Raw genomic sequence first — 19,356 nt, 5'->3', positions numbered from 1 at the left:
ATCCTTTCTTTGAAAAAGGATTTGAGCGTATGTCTCCCATAGTCCCAAAAAGTGCCCTACTCACCAGCCCTGCTGCTCTTCTGGGGTTAGCCTGCTTGTCTCTTTCTAGGTTATGTTCAAGAATTTCACCCTAGAACCAGAACACACAGGTTATCACTTATATTGTAGAGTGCTTTTCATCAGTATGTTTCAAAGCAAAAAAAAAAACCAACAACAAAAAACAAACAAACAAACAAAATATCCTTCTTGTGATTTAACAGGTGGGAAACTGAGATAGATAGGTGCAGGGACTCTCCCAAGACACAGATTAGGAAGAATACTCTAGGTTCATGACCCTTGCTCTTCTCTATTAATACCATGTTTATTAGGCACACTATGGAAAAAGTGACAGCGCCTGTCCAGCTCGCTCCTCCAAAATGACACCATAGTGGCATACTGGTACTGAAGGGTGGGGCCAATAGAAGAGCTAGAGCTATGAAGCCAAGCTAGTCAAATTCAAAGCAAAAGGGGGTGGTTGCTGTGATAGGTAGTAAACCTGTGCAACTCCTTAACAGATCTTGCAGATGCAAAAATTTTACCTGTATTCAAGGGAAGGCTGGAAAAGTACTTCAAAGAGGCATCAGTTGAAGGTAAATAAATAGACATAACATACTAGGTTCAGGAAATCCTCCAAGCTGGAAGGAATCACAAGCCTAGAGAATACGGAAGTATCATAGAGGGTTGCTCTGTTCTCTTTTTTTTTTTTTTTTAACCCTGAGTGCCTGCTTACATGTACAGTTAAAGACAGTGTGAAGCTAGCTATGCCCTTTGTCTGTATCAATACAACTGCTTTAATGATGAGGACAGTAGGTTTCAGTGACACTGTTCAGAAGCACAGCTCCTTCTCGGGCTCCTCTGTTGTGGTGATCTGAGTGGTACAATGTGACATTACCATTCAGGTCCTTGCCATCCACTCCTCCACACAACCAGCCCAGTTTTGCTGACAGAATGTTTGAAGGGGTGGATAACCTTGTTCTCTCTGTCTAGCTACCTGCAACTGAGCTGCGTTTTGCAGCAGGCTTCGGTGCAAAGATCCCTTACACCTATGCCCTCACCCTGTAGTCAGGGTCTTGCCTTCAGGGCAGTCTAGGGTGGCAAAAGGCCCCTGCTGTTGGTGAGAGAATGTCTCTATCTAGGGTACTATTGCTTTTCATGCAAGGAATGAAGCCAAGACATTTACTCTGAGAGCTTACCACTACGGACACCAGTGACAGCCCAGCTTCAAAACTTCCAGCTGCTGAGCATGATCATTAAATAACAGCAAAAACCAGACTGGTTTTTCACTAATTCATGAAGTTAGTTGTGTTTCCTGTATCTGTCGTTACATATCAGTTTAATTTTCTTCACTTGAAGTAATCACAGCTGTTGATTGCTTCAACCAAGGAAGAATAGGAAACCTACATGAACAACTGCAAGTATGAAAACTCATTTACTGCTGACAAAGGGGCTAATATGAAAAGCTGTAAAATAGAACAGGTGCAATCTAGTCAGATCCTATAAATAGCTAGGCAACTTATTATTGGTAATAACTTTTTTTTCCAGTCTCCCAACACTATATTGCATTTCATAGAAAAAAAAGAATTGAAATATGTAGCGTTTTGTAGGATGTTATATTGTAAAAAAAAAAAAAAAAAAAAAAAAGAAAAAAGAAAAACTAAAACTTGGTTTGGATTAGCGACAAAAGACTTAAAAGTGGAAGCAAACAAAGTAACAACATTTCACAGCTAAAAACTCTGGACAAAACTTAGTTGTGTCCTGGCAGATAATAATTTACATTGTGTGAAAGGACAGCTCATTTTTACCTTTCACTATTACCTTCTATTACCTTCATCTTTGCTACTGTCTTTAGCCTGAATTTGTCGAAGGAAATTATTTTGGGTTTTTTTTCTCTCTTGCAGCAACAAAACAGCCTCAGGTTCTTAGAACAACTTATCTTCCACATTCTTTTAGAAAGGAGGACAGGAAATTGAAGAATGAAAATAATTTTGTGTGAACAGAAACTGTGTTTTGTTTTCTTAAGCTGGTTCGTTTGTCGTTGGTTTGGGTTTTTTTTAACATTCACTAGCAGATTAGTTGAATAAATAAAAAAGCAAACCCTAGAACATAAAATAATAGTATTTTGTAATATAAGGCTCAAGATATTACAGAAGTTATTCAAAATATTCAGCAGATATATCAAGCAAATAAAATTGAGACTATTGCAAATTATGGGACATAACTCAGCATGAGTGAGCCCAGAGATTTGGTTAGCTATAATAACGTGCATCTTGCAGCTTTGCCCTGTACACCCATTTAAACAGAACAGAGCATTCTGACCAGTACAAATGCTTGGATCTCCTCTTATGGAAATGAAGATATTAAAGTGGTAATTTCCACAGTGATTTACTCAACTGTTCTGTGAGGCTCAGACGGACTTGCAGCCTGTGGCATCTACACAACCAGAGACAAGTACATGCAAAGCATGTACATGCAAACCAGTTACAGCTGCAAAAAGAAATCAAATCAAAGCCCATTATTACTGCTATGTACTTTTAGGGGTTCCTGTGTTCAACTCCCAGACAGTGGGGGATCCTAAGACAGTCTTGGAATTCTATAAAATGGGATCTGATACACTGTAATAAATATAGTATATGGGAACATCTAATATGGGGAACACTTAGGTAGACAAGTTGCTAACGCTTCTAACATTCTCTGGAGTCCCTTCATTATGACCCTCCTCGTTTCTTATTTTGCCAAGGAAGAGAATAGATGATACTGGATGAAAATGACCATTATAACATTTCAGTGAGGAAACGTCTTACCCTTTTTGTTCTGAGATTTTGGAAGGCCTCATCACTGTACATGCATAGGGAGATGAATGTCTTCAGAAGCTGTTGTCAGACTGTGCCATCTGCTTCTTTTGGAAACAAGGTCTTAAAGCAAAGTACACTGACATGATTCATCTTATAATGATACCCATAGGTTTGTAAACAGCGTGTAAACAGATGAGTAAATCAAATGCTTTTACAGAAAGTGATTGTGTATTCTCTTCTAAAGTATTGGCTGGTTTGCGTTTCAGCTCAATAGAGACAAAGTGTGTAATGATCATTTCCTGAATTAAGGTCTTTGAGAGCCAAGAATTACTTGACAAAAACTCTGTTGTGGCTGGGCCTGTGAGTCACGATACTGATGAGACGATAGTTAAATGAAGGGTGACAGACATAGACATATTACCAATATAACCACTGAATCTTTTATGTTGGAATTGATCTCTTGAGATCATCTAGTCCAACCTTGCTGTTCAAAGCAGAGTCAACTACAGCAGGTTGTTCAGGGCCATGTACAATCAGGGTTTGACTATCTCCAGCCATGGAGACTCAACAGCCTCTCTGGGTGACCTGCTTCGGTAAGGAAGAGGTATACAGGGTATTTACTGTTTTCTCTAGGGAGCAGGAGGAAGCTGCTGTTGATTCTGCAACAGATGAGGATCTAATTGATCTACTAAATAGCAGAGGGTATCTACAATCATACCTGCTACTATGTAGGTACAGAAAAGATGTGGTCATTAACAGCAAGCTAGAGCTGCTTGGTCAGAAGAACAAGTACCAGTGCAGATTAGAGTAGGTGGGGGCTTTGTTTTGTTTATGCTGGTGTCTTCAGAACCCTTGTGGCAGCAGGATCTGAACAGTCCCTGACTGAACATAATGGTCTGAGCCAAACAGAGAATCTGGACCAACAAATGTTTACAGACCTGGGGGGCAGAAGGTGGAGTATGGTGAGGGCTGCACAGAAAGAGGGAAGAGGCACCAGATCCTAACAAAAAAAATTTTGGAAACCAATTCCCACTGGCTTTAACAAGGCCAGAATTTTCCTCCTTTAATCTAGACAGTCAAATACTAGGTTCAGCTTACCCAGGTTGCAGAATCCTTTTCCACGTACTACTTGGATGATCCTTAAGCACTGTGAACTGCAACTAGGCATTCAGACTAACTCCTTGTGGGAGTCCTAGCTGTAGTCCAAGTGAGTGACCTGGTGGCCTGCGATGCAGAGAGAGCAGTGGGTGACTTCAGTCCGTATGAAGTACTGACTCACACCTCTGAAAACTGGGCCAAACCAATGCAATCTGTACAAAATTAAGCTCAAATGGAAATCACTTTTGTAGATATCACATGAGAAGGTTGTGTTTGAAGGTCATGCACTTCGCTATTTTGTTTGCTGTCCATAAGCAGATGAGATACTCTTGCTTCATATTTAACCAAGAAGCTAACTGTATAGCAAGTTTTACAAGCTTTAAGGTCCTAGCCTGCCAGGGGTTTCCTATGAGTGACTAAAGAGGATTACATTGTTTTAAGATCATCTGACTAAAGGACGGAATTACAGGATCTCAAATTAATTAATTTTTGCTCAGTTTTGAAGCCAGAAATGCCCAGTGCTGAAATTAGACTCTGTGCAGTTAATATTTCATACCTGGGACCATAATCATACGTAAAATCTTTTAAACTCTTTTGACACGCTTACTGGTAGATCATTTTTTTCTAGGCAGATCAGTATGGTTAAACTGCCTTTTTACAAGGCCTGCTTCGATATCTGATGAACATTTAATGCATTTTGCTTCTAATGACTTCAAAAGAAAGCAAAAAAAAAAAAAAAGGGAAATGTTGCTTAACATGAAGACCGATTCAGAAAACAATCTGTTGTTCGTGGGCTCTAACCCTACCTGTGAATCTAATAAGTATTTTTGCAGTCACTTCAGAGCTCTCACAGGTAGGCTTTGTGTCCTTGAGTAGGACGCTCTATATTTCCAGAGCACAACAATCACTTTCTGCCACTATATTTTATGCCAGTAAAATACCTGGAACATGCCAGTGTGCTACCTGACTTTTGGCAGGGGACCTGGAATTTTAGATTTTTTTTCTATCATGACCTCTAATGTAACAAGGCAAAGGCATATAAGGTACCAGTCCCCTATTAATCAAATTATTGTTGTATTACCTAAGTATTAGGCCTTCCTATTTAACAGAAAGTTCTTTAAATACAGCTTTTTCTGTCAGGTGACTGTGCTGATGTAATTAAAAGTGTGAGAAAGTGTGCTGCTTTGTTTTCTCTTTTGGAAAATTATTTTTATGTTTCAGTTAAGGGTTGGACCTACTGATACAGAAGATTAATGAGAGTTTACCTCCCAGCTGCTTTCAGTATCACTGTATACTGCCAATACAGAGTTCTGCCACCAAAAGGCTATTCCTTGCTTAACAGATGACATGCAACCAAAGGTGCTAATGCTCCTGCAAACATATTTCCAGCTTCACTTTCTTTTCCTGTTTGGTCTTTTCCAAACTGGAGCGATAAAGGAATGGAAAACTAGTGTCAGTAAGCAGTAAAAGACCATGTTAAAGGCTTAGGAAATGTACTACCTTTAAACATATGTGCACTGAGAAAAAAAGCAAGCTTTTCAGAAATCAGGGATCTCAGAAATCAGGATGAGTCAAACCTAACTTACGCATCAATAAGCCAGTGCTGTTAATAGAGTTCCGCCAATTATGTCAAATGAAAATCTTTCCACCAGTACTTATTATACAATACAATTTTTTACAGCAAATTGTGGTGTTGTGCTGGAGTCTTAAGAATCACCGTGTCACATACTGGTTTAGGTTGAAAGGGAACTCTTGATATCATCTAGTCCAACATCTCCTGCTCAAGCATGGTCAGTGACAGCAGGTTGCCCAGGACTGTGTCCAGTTGGGTTTTCAGGATCTCCAGAGATGGAGACTCTACAACCTCAATAATGTAATGTAATGTAATGTAATGTAATGTAACGTAATGTAATGTAATATATATAATATAATATACTGATTATAGATTGAATATAGATTCCCAAGAGTCTTAAGACCCTTGTAGCTCACAGAAAGCAGGGATGGATTATCTCCCGGTTGATATGCAGTGACTACACCACCTGCGTGTCTTCACTTGTCTTGAAGCAAAGCATCAGGATTTAATATATCAATGTCCTTTAACTTGTCAGTAGAAGAGCTGAATAGAGTTGGCTCTTTCTAAGAACATCTTTTAAAAGTCGTAAAGACTACAACACTAATGGACTCCAGCATGGGCAGGAACAGCATGAGTAACTTCAATAGACACTTTTTTAAAAAACCCAGCAAGTAGACTATTTTTACTTGAATGAAAAATAGGAAATAAAAATACCTAGACCGATTAGATTACACATATTCATAGGTGACAGTCATTTGACATAAGGCCTTTTTCTCTATTTGAACTCAAATGAAATGATGTGTATACTGAGGTAATTGGAAAAATTGCACTAGCTTTAGAATGAAAGGACATTGAGAATTGCATGCAGGATTTGAGCAAATCTTAGAGACATGAGGATGCCTATATATAAGTCCTTGTCTCTTTTGCAGCGATATATTTTACAGTTTGATGCTAGCTCTGAACTTGTAATTAGTTAACATAGTTATATTTAAAAGGATGATGTTCTGGTGGGCAGCAAGGTGCCCATGGGCCAGCAGTATGCCCCATAGCCAAGGGGCCAGTGGGACCCTGGGGGGCACCAGGAGGAGCGTGGTGGCCAGCAGGTCGAGGGAGGGGGTCCTCCCCCTCTGCTCTGCCCTGGTGGGGCCGCACCTGGAGTGCTGGGTCCAGTGCTGGGCTCCCCAGCTCCACAGAGACTGGGAGCTACTGGGGAGGGGCCAGCAGGGTCCTACAGAGATGATGAGGGGGCTGGAGCATCTCCCTGATGAGGGAAGGCTGAGGGAGCTGGGGCTGTTCAGCCTGGAGAAGAGATGGCTGAGGGGGGATCTCATCGATGTCTGCAAATACCTTAAGGGTGAGTGTCAGGAGGACAGGGCCAGGCTCTTTTCAGTGGTGCCCAGCGACAGGACAAGGGACAACGGGCACAAAGTGCAGCACAAGTTCTGCTTGAATATGAGGAAGATCTTTGTTAGCTTGAGGGTGACAGAGCCCTGGCACAGGCTGCCCAGAGATGCTGTGGGGTCTTTTTCTCTGGAGACATTCAGAACCTGCCTGGACGTGATCCTGTGCAGCCTGCTCTGGGTGGCCCTGCTTTAGCAGGGGGGTAGACAAGATGATCTCCAGAGGTCCCTTCCAACCCTGACCATTCTGTGATAATGTGATTAAGCAGATATTTTTCCTTTTAGTCAGACTGCTAGCTCCAGTGGCTGCATGTGGTATTTTCTGACAATTGTTGCCCTTGTGCAAATATGGCAATCTAAACCAACAGATGAACAGATGTTGCTCTATAGCAGAAAGATGACAATGTGGATATGTCACGCAACATTATTATAACCTTAATACAGGTATTTAAACACTGAAAATGAGCCATGTCTGTAAAAAGCAGCTGAAAAAAATAGTAACTTTGTGAGAAGGGTTATGTTTTTATTTCGTAAATAACTTAAGCAGTAAGCGTGCTGACAACACCAAGCTGTGTGATGATGTGGACATGCTGGAGGTAGGGGTTGCCATCCAGAGGGACCTTGACAGCCTAGAGAGGTGGCCCATGCAAACCTCGTGAAGTTCAACAAGGCCAAGTGCAAGGTCCTGCGTGTGGGGCAGAGCAATCACGGATAAAGGCTGGGCAGATGAGTGGACTGAGAGCAGCCCTAAGGAGAAGGACCTGGGAATACCCGTGGATGAAAATCTGGACAGGAGTCAGCAGTGTGTGCTGGCAGCCCAGAAAGCCAACCATATCCTGGACTACATCAAAAGAAGTGTGACCAGCAGGTCCAGGGAGGGGATTCTCTTCCTTTACTCTGCTCTTCTCGTAAGACCCCGCCTGGTGTGTTGCATCCAGCTCTGGAGTCCCCAGCATAAGGACATGGACCTGCTGGAGTGGATTCAGAGGAGAGCCACATAGATAATCAGAGGGCTGGAGCACCTTTCCTATGAAGACAGGCTGAGAGAGTTGGGGTTGTTCAGCCTGGACAAGAGAAGGCTCCAGGGAGACCTTACAGCAGCCTGCCAGTGCCTAAAGGGGGCCTTCAGGAAAGCTGGAGAGGGGCTTTTTACGAGGGCATGTAGTGATAGGACAAGGCAGAATGGCTTTAAGCTGAAAGAGGGTAGATTTAGCTTAGATATTAGAAAGAAATTATTTACTGAGAGTATGGTGAGACACTTGCACAAGTTGCCCAGATTTGTGGATGCCCCATTGCTGGAAGTGTTCAAGGCCAGGCTGGATGGGTCTTTGAGCAACCTGGTCTAGTGGAAGGTGTCCCTGCCTGTGGCAAGGGGGTTGAAATGAGATGATCTTTAAGGTACCTTCCAACCTAAACCATTCTGTGATTTATTAACAAGTGTAAACAAATACCTCTATAATTAATAAATAATTAAAAGAGAATCCCAGCAATCCAGATCCTAGTAATTTGATGAACGTGTTTAGGCTGTTGTTATCTGTTGTCATGTCAAGATATGACTGTCCCATACACATCTGAAATGTCAGGAAAACACTGACTCTGATATAGCTCAGTCCTTATCAGTATTGTGACCAAAAGTAAACCAGAAGATTCCAAAGTTAAGGAGGACAATGGAGTTGCACCCACACTGATTTAGACCTATTTCTGTCAGGAAACCTCTTTCATGCCCATATCAAGGTGGGAGTCTAAAAACTAGAACAACACTCAAACTGATTTTTAGGAAGATGAAAATTCCTATAGCATTTCTTCCCTTCCGCAAAGGAAAAAAATTGGTTTTGTTTTTCAGCTCAGGATAACACGGCTGTTTTTATATATATTCTTGGGAGTATTTGACAGCTTATGTCAAGGTGCCAATATGTGCTTGTAAAGGATAACTTCTAAGAAGCTAAAGTCTGGAGCATATCTGAGGATACTGGTACTCAGAATAGATTTGAATTGGAGTAGAACTTCCTCCTAGAGGCAGAGAACAGGTTATCATTGATTTAATAAGATGACTGTAGTCTCCTATAACATCCTCAATAGACTGGTTCAAGTCACTTGGTGAATATATACATATGCTAAGAGTAGTTGAAAAAATTACTTTTTTGAAGTAAGCTGTCCTGGCTCTCTGTGAGTGGATTTGGTCTCTTTGCTCTTTGGCTGATTATGTCAAAGAGCACCACGAATCCTTGAATTGCTTCTGCTGATCCATCCAAGAACAGAGCTCTACTGCAGGGAGGTCATGCCTCATGCAGTCAGTGAGTCTCGCAAAAGAAATGCCAGTCCAGAGTCCAGGAGAGAGCTGGCAGCAAAGGGAGTGCTGCTAAGACACATTAGAATTGCCATACTACAGCTGCTAAGATATCCTTATAATTTCCTGTATCTGTGGGGTTTTTTGCATTGGTTATTTCACATGAAGGGAAATTTATTCATACTCTGAGCTGAAAAAAAACACAACTGTGTGACTGTGGTAGACTTGGACCTATGGAGAGCCTGGGTATGGGTTGCAGGCAAAGCATCGCACTAACATCATCCTTCGGTTTTTCTTTCACTCAGAACATGGGTAGAGTGGACTCGTGCCAAATGAAATACACAACATAAATATACCCTTAGATTCTTCCATTACAAGTTCAAGAAAACTTTTATAGTCCTCCAGTGCAACTAAACGCTTATCATTCTATTTCCTCTAAAAGTAAGTGCACCAACAGCTCCATTTGGCAAGTGGTATAGAATTTAGCATTATATTCCAAAGTAAAAGTGTCTTGAAGCTGATCTTGGCAATATACTTTCTACTCACTTACAAACAAATTAATCACTCTTCTACAGGAGAAAACAAGATTTTGGTTTAGAGCTATCATCCAATGTGATGTTGCCTGGTGCTTCGAACGAGGATACAAAGTACCCTATAGCTGTAGAAAAACCTGCCTCAGACTGCAATTTTGCCGTAATCCTTAGTTGCTAGAATTTGGTTTACACCTGCCACTAATATATTGCACACTTTCTCCAGTTTTTGGTAGCATTAGCCATTATGGCTTTGAACACTCAAAATATTCCTAAAAGAGTCAGTAGTTATTTAAATTTGCCAAATTCCTGACTTCCACAGTTTACCTAGCATTTCAGAAAACTACTTCTATTTTAGTATTCTCCATCTCCAAATTATGTTGAACATGTCCTTGGTCTTGCATTGTGATTCTCCAGATGATGAAAAAAAAGATTATTCTAGTCTGTCTTCTCTAAGGCTATCCACTATTTTATACACAGTGTCATATAAAGCCATCTCCTATTGCTTTTGAAGAAACTGTTTATCTCCTCAGGATTCCCTGTGATGCAGAGTGATACAGACATAATTTTTTTCGTTCATTATGTTTCTGTACTTTTGCATGTTTCTTTCAATCCCTTTAGGCCTATAATTTCCTTACAAACTTTCTAATTCCATATTACTAAATTTATATTCTTTAGATTTCTTCTCATCTAGAACATTCTTAGGTCTTTGATTTTCACTTTTTCCAAATTTACTTGCAAGTTTTCCTTCCTTTCACTGAAGGATACTTCCTTTGTTAATTTTCCAAATTTGCAAACGAACAATACTGGCTTTTCATTTTGCTCTCCTACTTTTGGAATTATTAACAGGTTAATAAACTTTAAAGTTATTATTTATAAGTAACTTTGAAGATTTATTTTCCCAGCTGGTTACTGTTTGAACTAAGTCTCATAGCAAAGGGGAGGGAATTGGTGATGAACTACTTGTGTTTCCTCTCCAAGAAGAGAATAGAAGTGTAATTAGAAGTATGAGATGAGTCATGGGAATATGACTGAATAATTCCAGAAGTGATGTAGAAAGACTTGGAGTATTGATCATTTGGAGGTATTCTCTGAGAAGAGGTTTCATATCTTCATGGACAGACTTCACCTAAGCATGTGGCATACCAGCTTGCAATCCAAGCTGGCAGAATGAATAAAAAAGAACTTGAAATTGAGAGAAGGGAGGAGAGCCTGAGAAGGAACCACATAGTTTCTTCATTTAACACCCATGGCAGGGGGAATTTTGGCTTCAGGAACGTGGTGGCAACAAATATAGAAAATAGAAACTCAAAGACTGAGGAGTTTGACTGAAGTGGAAATTTGAAAAGCAGTAGAGGCAGTAAAAAAATGCCAGGAACCTATGCAACAACATAGGGGATTCAAAACCAGTGAGAAATTAAAATCAAACTTTATGGAAATAATTCTGTTAGAATAGAATTGCACCAATGATCAGAGAAGAAAAATATTAACTGAAAGGTATACTCTTCATAAAAAGAAAAAATACACTAAAAAAACCTAAAAAAAAAAAAAAAAGAGGATAATATACTTTTAAAAACCAAAATTACACTGGGGAAAAATTGTACAATGTGCAAGGAAGCATGCAGAAACCTGCAGTAGGATGTGATCACCTCTATTTTAGTAGGTAAATACTAATGGGAACGATTTAATGATGGGACACTGCAGTTCCTAGCATTGTAAAGGAGGTAATAAACACGCTGACCATTGAGTACTGGACATCCACCCAGTAGATTTCTTCAATACAGAGTCTATTTGCCAACACATCCTGGCTATTGTTTAGATAATGAACAAAGACATCCCTGAAGAGCCTGTCATAGAAAATAAGGTTGTGCTGAAAGCAGATGAGATTATTTTGTTTAAATTAAATAGAAGAATAAACAAAACATACATAACTAAGAAGAAGTTTTGCACATTTTTATAAACAAAAGAAGCTAATTAGGAAAGTGAAATCAACTGTATTGAGAAGCTTAGGGGCCTGAATGTGGAGGAAGCTTGGCATTTCTTCATGGTGAAGATACAAAAATATTCTCTGGAACTTGCATCCAAAATAGGGAAAAAATATAAGAAGTTCCAGATCTAGCTGGAGGAAAAGTTGTCTCAGCAAGGATAGCAGAGGCAAAAAATGAGGCTAGAAGGTGGGCTAGAAAAGATGCGCCCACCAGAGAAAACTGCTAGAGAGAGCAAAAAAAATGATAAAACAGGAACTGACAAAGACCCTAAACTTCATTGGCTTTGCAAAGACTTCTAAAACTAATCAAATGCCCTTTCACCACATAAACAAAAGGAAAAAGGAAAGAGGAGTTACAAGGGAAGGGGGAATCTGAATCTGAATATTAGCTTAAAATTCCTGCTGGTCTGAAAAAGATTTTGCTGCAGTTCTTAATAAGGACAATAACAGTGGGTTGGGTGACAAGGCAGGCTGGCATGTGATGAATTAACGTATCTACAATAAAGCAAAAATGTCAGAGAGATTGAATATCATAGAATCACCTACGCTGGATAAGACCTTTAAGATCATCAAGTCCACCACTAAACCATGTCCCTAAGCACATCTATGGTTTTTTTTAACACTTCCAGGGATGATAATGCCACCACCGCCCTGGGCAGCCTTCTACCAATCCTTCAACACCCTTTCAGTGAATAAATTTTTCCTAATATGCAATCTAAACCTCCCCTGGCACAACTTGATGCTGTTTCCTCTAGTTCTATCACTTGTTATGTGGGAGAAGAGACCTACGCTATACTTGATGGCAGGAATTTTTTAACATCTGTTATCTCAGAGATAGTGTCATGTGTTCTGAAAGGACAGAGCGCTATGTGTGGACCTGTAAAAATGGGCTGAATATATTCTCTGGTCCTCACTGCCAGTAGGGAAGTCCTGATTTCTCTCAGGCTGTGGCACAGAGCTTGGCTCCCCACATGCATCCCAAAAAGCAGCTTTGCCGTGACTCACCTGCAGCTGTGGTGCTCTCACAGTTTACTACCCATCTCTTCCTCCCTTGCTGTGGTGCTGGCAAAATTGCCATTTCTTTTTGCATGAATGGTGCTAGCAATAAGTCATAAAAACAATTAGTCAGGGAGTAATGAGAAAACTAAAACAGCGTTGCCACCTCTGGAAGATTCATCTCCCATAGACTATGTGCTAACATGGCACTTGTATTTAAGGTGATGAATCGGCTGCAAAGGAAGAATGAATCGACAAATCCTTGAGCTTCTTGATCTCATCTTAACTGTGGGTTAAGGATGCAGAAACAAATTTGGAAGAAAAGGAAAATTAAAGATGCAGGAAAGACAAATGGAAAAGAATTCAACATGAGCTTATACAAAGTGGCCATACCAACTAATCTGGTCATCTTTATTTAATAAAAGCTGGACTTGGATGTTCTGTACCTGGGAGGTTGCTCTAAACTGATATAAGCACATATGTTAGGGTACCACACACAGTCTGTTGTTACCACTGCCTGGATGGTGATGAAAGAAAACTGTTGGACCAGAGGGAGTTAACCTCCACTGAACTAATTTTGTCTGGTTCAGAAGCATTATGTCACAAAACACAAAGAGAACTAATGAAATTTTGTGATTATACAAAGTTGAGAGCCTACATTGATACAGGGAAATGTCAAGATCTTTTTTTCCTTGAGGATAAAAAGAAAAGAAAGTGGATGGAGTACAATAGCATGAGGTATGAGGTCAGGTACTGAAGAAATAATAATTGTGTGGACTGAAAACAAAAGAAAAAGAAGAGCTGCATTAGCAAGTGACTGCACAAAGAAGAGTCATATGTATGATGTTATTTTATAAAGGGAAAATGTGGCTCCAAGGCATACCATGTCTGTTTTGTCCATCCATGGAAGGACAGAACAGAATAGAATGTTAATATTATTTTCTGGAAGGTATTGGTGGTACTTCATCTGCATCACTGTGAACAGTTCAGTTTTCTCTTGTCCAAGACATTATTTCAGCTGGGATAGGTGAGCTGAAAGGCCTAAAACAATCAGGGAAACAAAGAGCCTAGTTAACTAGAGAAAACTGAAAGTATTTGACTCGCTTACCATGGAAAAACAAAGGTTAAGAGGTAAATACATGTTCATTGTCCATTAAAAGGGCAAAAGAGTTCACACCAGGTAGAGAAATGATCCATCCAAGTTAAATGCCCATTATAGTTCTACAAATTAAAATGTCCACTATAAATTAGCAACTAATAAGCATAAAGTTAAAATAAAACCCCCAGTGTGGCCAAAGAGATGAAGAATAACTGAAACCAGCATATAACAATGGAGAAAACATACCCTCAACTATACTACAGAGATGCAGAGCAAAGGTTATGGAAAGGGAAATAGCATGGAAAAAACTACAAGACTTGGTTATATGGCTGAACATGTTTATTTAGTAGACAGACGACTACCAAAATTACAATTCTAGGTGCAGGAAGTTTTCATTTTGTCTGAATGTAGATTTGAGAAGTACTGTCCATCTCTGCACTCACATGCACATTAGTTAGAACTAAACATGCAAATCTTACAGGTAAAAGAAACACATTTTGATTTAATTTATGTTTCAACAGCACTTTGCTATTTGAATGGAAATCAGGGTCTCATCATACTGTGTTAGCTGTTATATATAGAAAAGAAAACAGTAGAGAGAAAAGAGGTGACACAACGCACTAAAAATATCATTTTCTGCTAATGTATTCTGTGGCAGTGCACCAAGGTTAGTACTAGGCCTTCTGCCAAAAGTCAAAGGGTCCCAAGTCCTCGCTACTCTTTGAGTTAATACCCAATTCTCACCTCTTGCTGATTTTATGCTGGCTTTAATGACCATGAAATACAAATGGGTTGCTTTATCTGCCTCCTGTGGGAGACGCCTTGCCAGTTCCCACCTTCTGAAGTGCTTCCTACCCTAGCCCATAATGTTATGTTTATAGCTATGGCTATACAAATGTATCCTGATATTCTTAAAAGCATCTAGTGGTTTTGATTGACTTAATGCACCTTCAGGGTACTTGGCCATCCAGCAGTGGTGTGGAGCACTTGTAAACTTTATCACTTCAAAAGTTTAGCACTTTAAAAGCTGCCTTCAACTTGGGCACCCTTCATTGAAGGTGGTCAAAATCAATAGTTGCTTTTGAAAATTGAGAACACATTTGACATTTCAAATAGAAAGACAGGCTAATATATTTTATTATTTCCATATAAAAAATTTTATTTAATTTTGTAGTGTGTTGGACGAAGTTACTCCTCTCCCCAGTCAGAAGTGATAAAAGCATTAGTATCTGCAAATGAAATCACTTTTAGGGATCAGAAGTTGCTCAGCCTCTCCCAGAAAGACTGGGTGCAGTTATGTAAGAAGAAAAGCATGTTGATTCATACCAATTATGCTATGCATTTCTTGGAAGAGCCTTCGCAAGTTTTCCCCTCCCCCACCAAAACCAAATTTAAACGTGGGAAAGAGGCTTCTGTATAGTATGAAACAATCCTTCTGCCGTAAGGCTGGCAAAATTCCCACTGTTTAAGGAGTGAGTGAGCAAACTCTAAAAGCACCAGTTCTACTGAAATCAAACGATAACTAAAATTGAATGCATTGTTAGTAGTTTGACTTTAAGACAATTAGAGCAAATGAGTTGTTAATGGTTAATCCAAGATACAAGCATATTTGTATGTCCTGCTAAGCGCTTCGTTGAGCGCCAGCAAGTTCTTTGTTTAAACGAGGAAAGTACCACCACAAGAGGAATGAACGAGCAGACTGGAAGTTTACCACAAGAAGCACTAACCAGGGGGAAAGTAATTCCGGCAGGGGGAGATCGCGACCACCGACTCAAGAGCCCCCTACCCCTCCGACTCCAAAAGAAGTGGAGGCTGAGCATGCGGACTAATTAACATAAGAAGTGAGGGAACTGCTTAACAAATAGGAAAATGAGTACGAAGTAATGAAAGAATTACGTAACTTGTACCCAATGAAGGCTGATGCCTTCGCTTGCGGAGTATAAACAGAGTGAAGTTTTGGCAGTGGGTGAGCCAGGCATTCGGGGGTACCACCCAGCTCCCTACTTTGTGCAAACTAGAATAAATGAATAGAAATACCTCGGCTCGGTGTGTCAGTTGATGCTGCGCACCGGGTAATGAACCTGCCTACGGGACAACACTACCCATTCTCCATTTCTCTCCTGCTGAGCATAATACTTACCAGCATAAAGGTTAATGGGTCATTTTATTTCACTCCATTCTTGTGTCCCGTATTATATAACAGCATTACAATAGATTTGGGTTTGATCATGCTTTAGTTTTAAGGACAGTGATGCATAATTACACTGTTTGCAATTATCGGATTCCTCTGTGAAGCCCAGGACAGAATAGTGCTGATATATCCTGGGAATATGTTAAAGCCCTGTTTTGCTTTCTGCAGGGAAGATTACTCTTTGTACTAGAGAAGTGGGTAGAGCTGCTTAATTTATTCCTTATACATTTGTGGCTGATTTGAAGTCCCAAACTCTCATCCTTACCAAAAAAAATCTCATCTTCTTCAAAAATAATTGAATGCTTATGGTGCTATAGCTCTTCTTTATTTCTTCTGTCACCTGGATCCCCTGTCTCTTGTCAGGACCATTCCATCAGCTTCATCTCATTCCTCTGACTCCTTTCGTGCCATTTTTCCTCACCACTTCACTTACTACCACATCCACTCCCCTTGTGAGTACGAACATGTTGTTTCTGGTTCGCTCAGAAAGGAAGACCTGTAAGTACACCTGCTTGTCCATCTTCTTTCCTGGTGGGAGGCTAAGGGCTCCCAAGCACTGTCTTAGCTCTCCACCCCCTCTCCATCACTCTACCCACATCAGTTTGCAGTCCTGTTCCACTCTGCTACCTCCTTAAGAATTTTTCTCTGAAGACTTCTGTGGACATTTACCAAACTCCTCTTTCAGCTGCATCCCCAAGAGCCATCTCTCACCGATGGAAAACTAAAGACTGGCAATTTAAAAGTTACTTAACTTTATGGAAATTATGCAGAAGGAACTCCCTGTTATTCTTCAGGGTACTTATCAAAGATGACAAGATCCCGGTGACTCACGGCGGCTGCCGAGGGGGAGCTCCCTCCCCCGCCGCGGCGGCACGCCCGCTCCCGGCCCGGCGCCGCTCGGGGAACGGAGGGCTCCCGCTCCCGGGGTGCACCGCCTTCCTCAGCTCGGCACCGGGTAAGGCTCTGCCGCTCTCGGGAACGGCTCGGTCCCCTTGAACGCACAGCCCAGGTAGGAGGCAGAGGGCTGCGCCCCGAGCCTGCCCTGCCCACCCGCACCGCGCCTCGGGACCCTCGAGTCCGGCGCTGCTCCGCGGGCTGTCACCGCTCAGCCCCGCGCAGCCGGGACCCGCCGGCACCCCTCGCTTGCCGTTACACCTGTAGAGTGTAGGTGTACACTCCTGTACACCTTCATTAGGGAGAGGAAGTCTCATCCCGCTGTGAACTCCTGTTCCTAAGCATCACTTCATGTATAACAAGGGCGAATGAGTGCCAGCGTCCAGCTAGCAGCTCTAGTCACTCACTGCACGTGAAACACGAGAGCGCTCGGGAAGCGACACCCGTTAAAAACACACCCACAACCAAAAACCACCCAGGAGAAACCAGTCAGCAAGCTGTCCCTCCCTCCCCTTGGCGGGGAAGCACCCCGCTGCCTCCCGGTTGCGGACCTGGACCGATACGGTACAGAGCCCGTGGGGGATGTCGCGTCTCTGACTCGACCCAGGTCTCTTCAGAGTCTCGTTACCCTGACCTGCCTGCGCATCGCAAAACGATGGCATTCAAGACTCGAAGAAGCGAGCACTTTCAGGAACTTCTCGGTGCTACCCGAGTAGCTAACACCGCTATTTCGGGCGGGGGTAGCACCTTATCCTGCAGCAATACCCCATGTCAGCCGGGCGCAGGTGTGCCAGCAGCCGCCCAGCTGCGCGTCAGGCAGCGGGCGGCTGCATCAGCGGCAGGAGCCACCCTCATGCAGCGGGACAGGCGTGAATCTGGCGAGAAAATGTCCGGCAGGCAAATCCGAGAAGCTGGTGCTAGCTAGAGTTTTGTAGTTACACGTGTAGCTAGCCCAGCAAAGGCGAGAAAGCAAGCTTAGCAAATGAGAAGAGGCAGAATCACATTTTAGCACACACAAAGAACTATAGACACGATTCAGGAGACAGCACCCCACTTTATTTGCTGCTTTCTGGTTGAAGGATATTCGGTGAGGAGACAAGAAAGATGTGTCGTGAAAAGCTACTGTGGACGCCGATGGAGAGAGACTCCGGAGCGTGGGCAGAGCCACGCTCCCACACATGCACAGCACCTCATCATCCTCAGAAGTACTCTTAAGCAAGTTTTAAAGTTTCTTCTTTCTTCCTCCGACCGTTTCGGGCTCTGTCTCCGGTACGTTAACGGGGTAGCACCGATTCGCCTCATCAGTAGCTCCACAGGGACTGCACGGTGCCCCGGTCGCCAGTTGCCGGCCTGCGCCGCCCCCCGCCCCGGGCAGGACAAAGCGGGGGCTGCGGGCAGCGCCGGGGCCCTGCGCCAGGGGGGCTCCCGGGACGGGGTGCCTGGGGGTCCCTGCGCACACCGCAGGGCACGCACCCACGGAGGGGGGGTCGTTGGTCCCCTGCCGTCAGCAGGCGGCCCGCCCGGACACCACGAGCGGGCTGGTCTCCTCAGGGCAGTTTGCAGCGGGGACCGGGGCGCCCGCAGGGCTCCGGGCGCTCGTTGCCACCTGCCGCCGCCGGGGCGGGTGCCGGGGGCTCGGGCCCTTACCTGAGTTCCTGAGCTTGCGGTTCTTGAAGACGGAGACGACGACCAGCAGGTTGCCCAGGATGTCCACCACGGTGGTGAAGATCAGGACGCTGGAGAGCACCGCCACCACCCAGGCGGGCCGCGGGGCACCCGCCGCCTCCCGCTCCGCCAAGCCGAAGCGGCCCCTGCCGCCCGGGTCGCAGCAGTTCCTCAGGGAGCCATTCCCCAGCATCGCTGCGCTCCGCCCGCGGCCCCAGCAGCGGCGCGGCGACCCCGCTGACTAGCCGCGTGCGCGGGCGGGAAGGCTTTTAACGGCCGCGCCGGGCGCGCTGCTCCCCCCCTCCCCCGCGGAGCGGCCGGGGCGGGGCGAGGGGCGGGGCGGAGGGCGGGGCGGGGGGCGGTGCCCCGCGGCGCGGTGCGGGGATCCCCGGCCGGCGGCGGGCCCCTCCCGGTGCTGAGGGGGCGGCGGGGGCCGTGGCGGCGGCGGCGGGAGCAGGGCCCGCGGGCCGCGGCGCTGGCCGCGCTCCCTTAACCCCGCTGAGGGCCTGCGCGAAGGGCCTCTCCCTCGGGGCTGCCCCCGGCAGCAGCCGCCGGCCGGCAACCTCCGCCCGCCGCGGCGGGGAAGGGGGGGTCTGGTTTGTATTTCCCGAGGCTTGGCGCACCGTGGCTCCCGGCAGCGCAAGGCCGGGGAACCCTCTTCCCCTCACTGCCTCCCGGCGCCCGGTGCGCTCGGGCAGGCTTTCTGGCGCATCCCTTCCTTAGGCCGCAGATCGAACAAGGATTGACACTTACATTGCTGCGGCCTTGGCCTTCGTGCTTGGGCAAGACAGCCTGTGGGATCAAG

General features: G+C 43.8%; 1 protein-coding gene across 1 annotated transcript in view; it reads right to left on the bottom strand.

The window, feature by feature from the left end:
* The window catches only part of MTNR1B (melatonin receptor 1B), a 30,253-nt gene extending 11,472 nt beyond the window's left edge, over positions 1-18,781 (bottom strand). Inside the window, exon 1 of the mRNA XM_037377303.1 lies at positions 18,534-18,781. Within this exon, the coding sequence (XP_037233200.1) occupies positions 18,534-18,744 (211 nt within the window). The 5' untranslated portion in view covers positions 18,745-18,781. The remainder of the gene's footprint in view (positions 1-18,533) is intronic.
* Positions 18,782-19,356: the final 575 nt, after the last annotated feature.

The sequence above is a fragment of the Falco rusticolus genome, chromosome 2 (genome assembly GCF_015220075.1).
Source record: "Falco rusticolus isolate bFalRus1 chromosome 2, bFalRus1.pri, whole genome shotgun sequence".
Taxonomy (NCBI): Eukaryota; Metazoa; Chordata; class Aves; order Falconiformes; family Falconidae; genus Falco; species Falco rusticolus.
The sequence above is the reverse complement of the archived record's forward strand: the minus strand, read 5'-3'. Positions and strand labels throughout refer to the sequence as shown.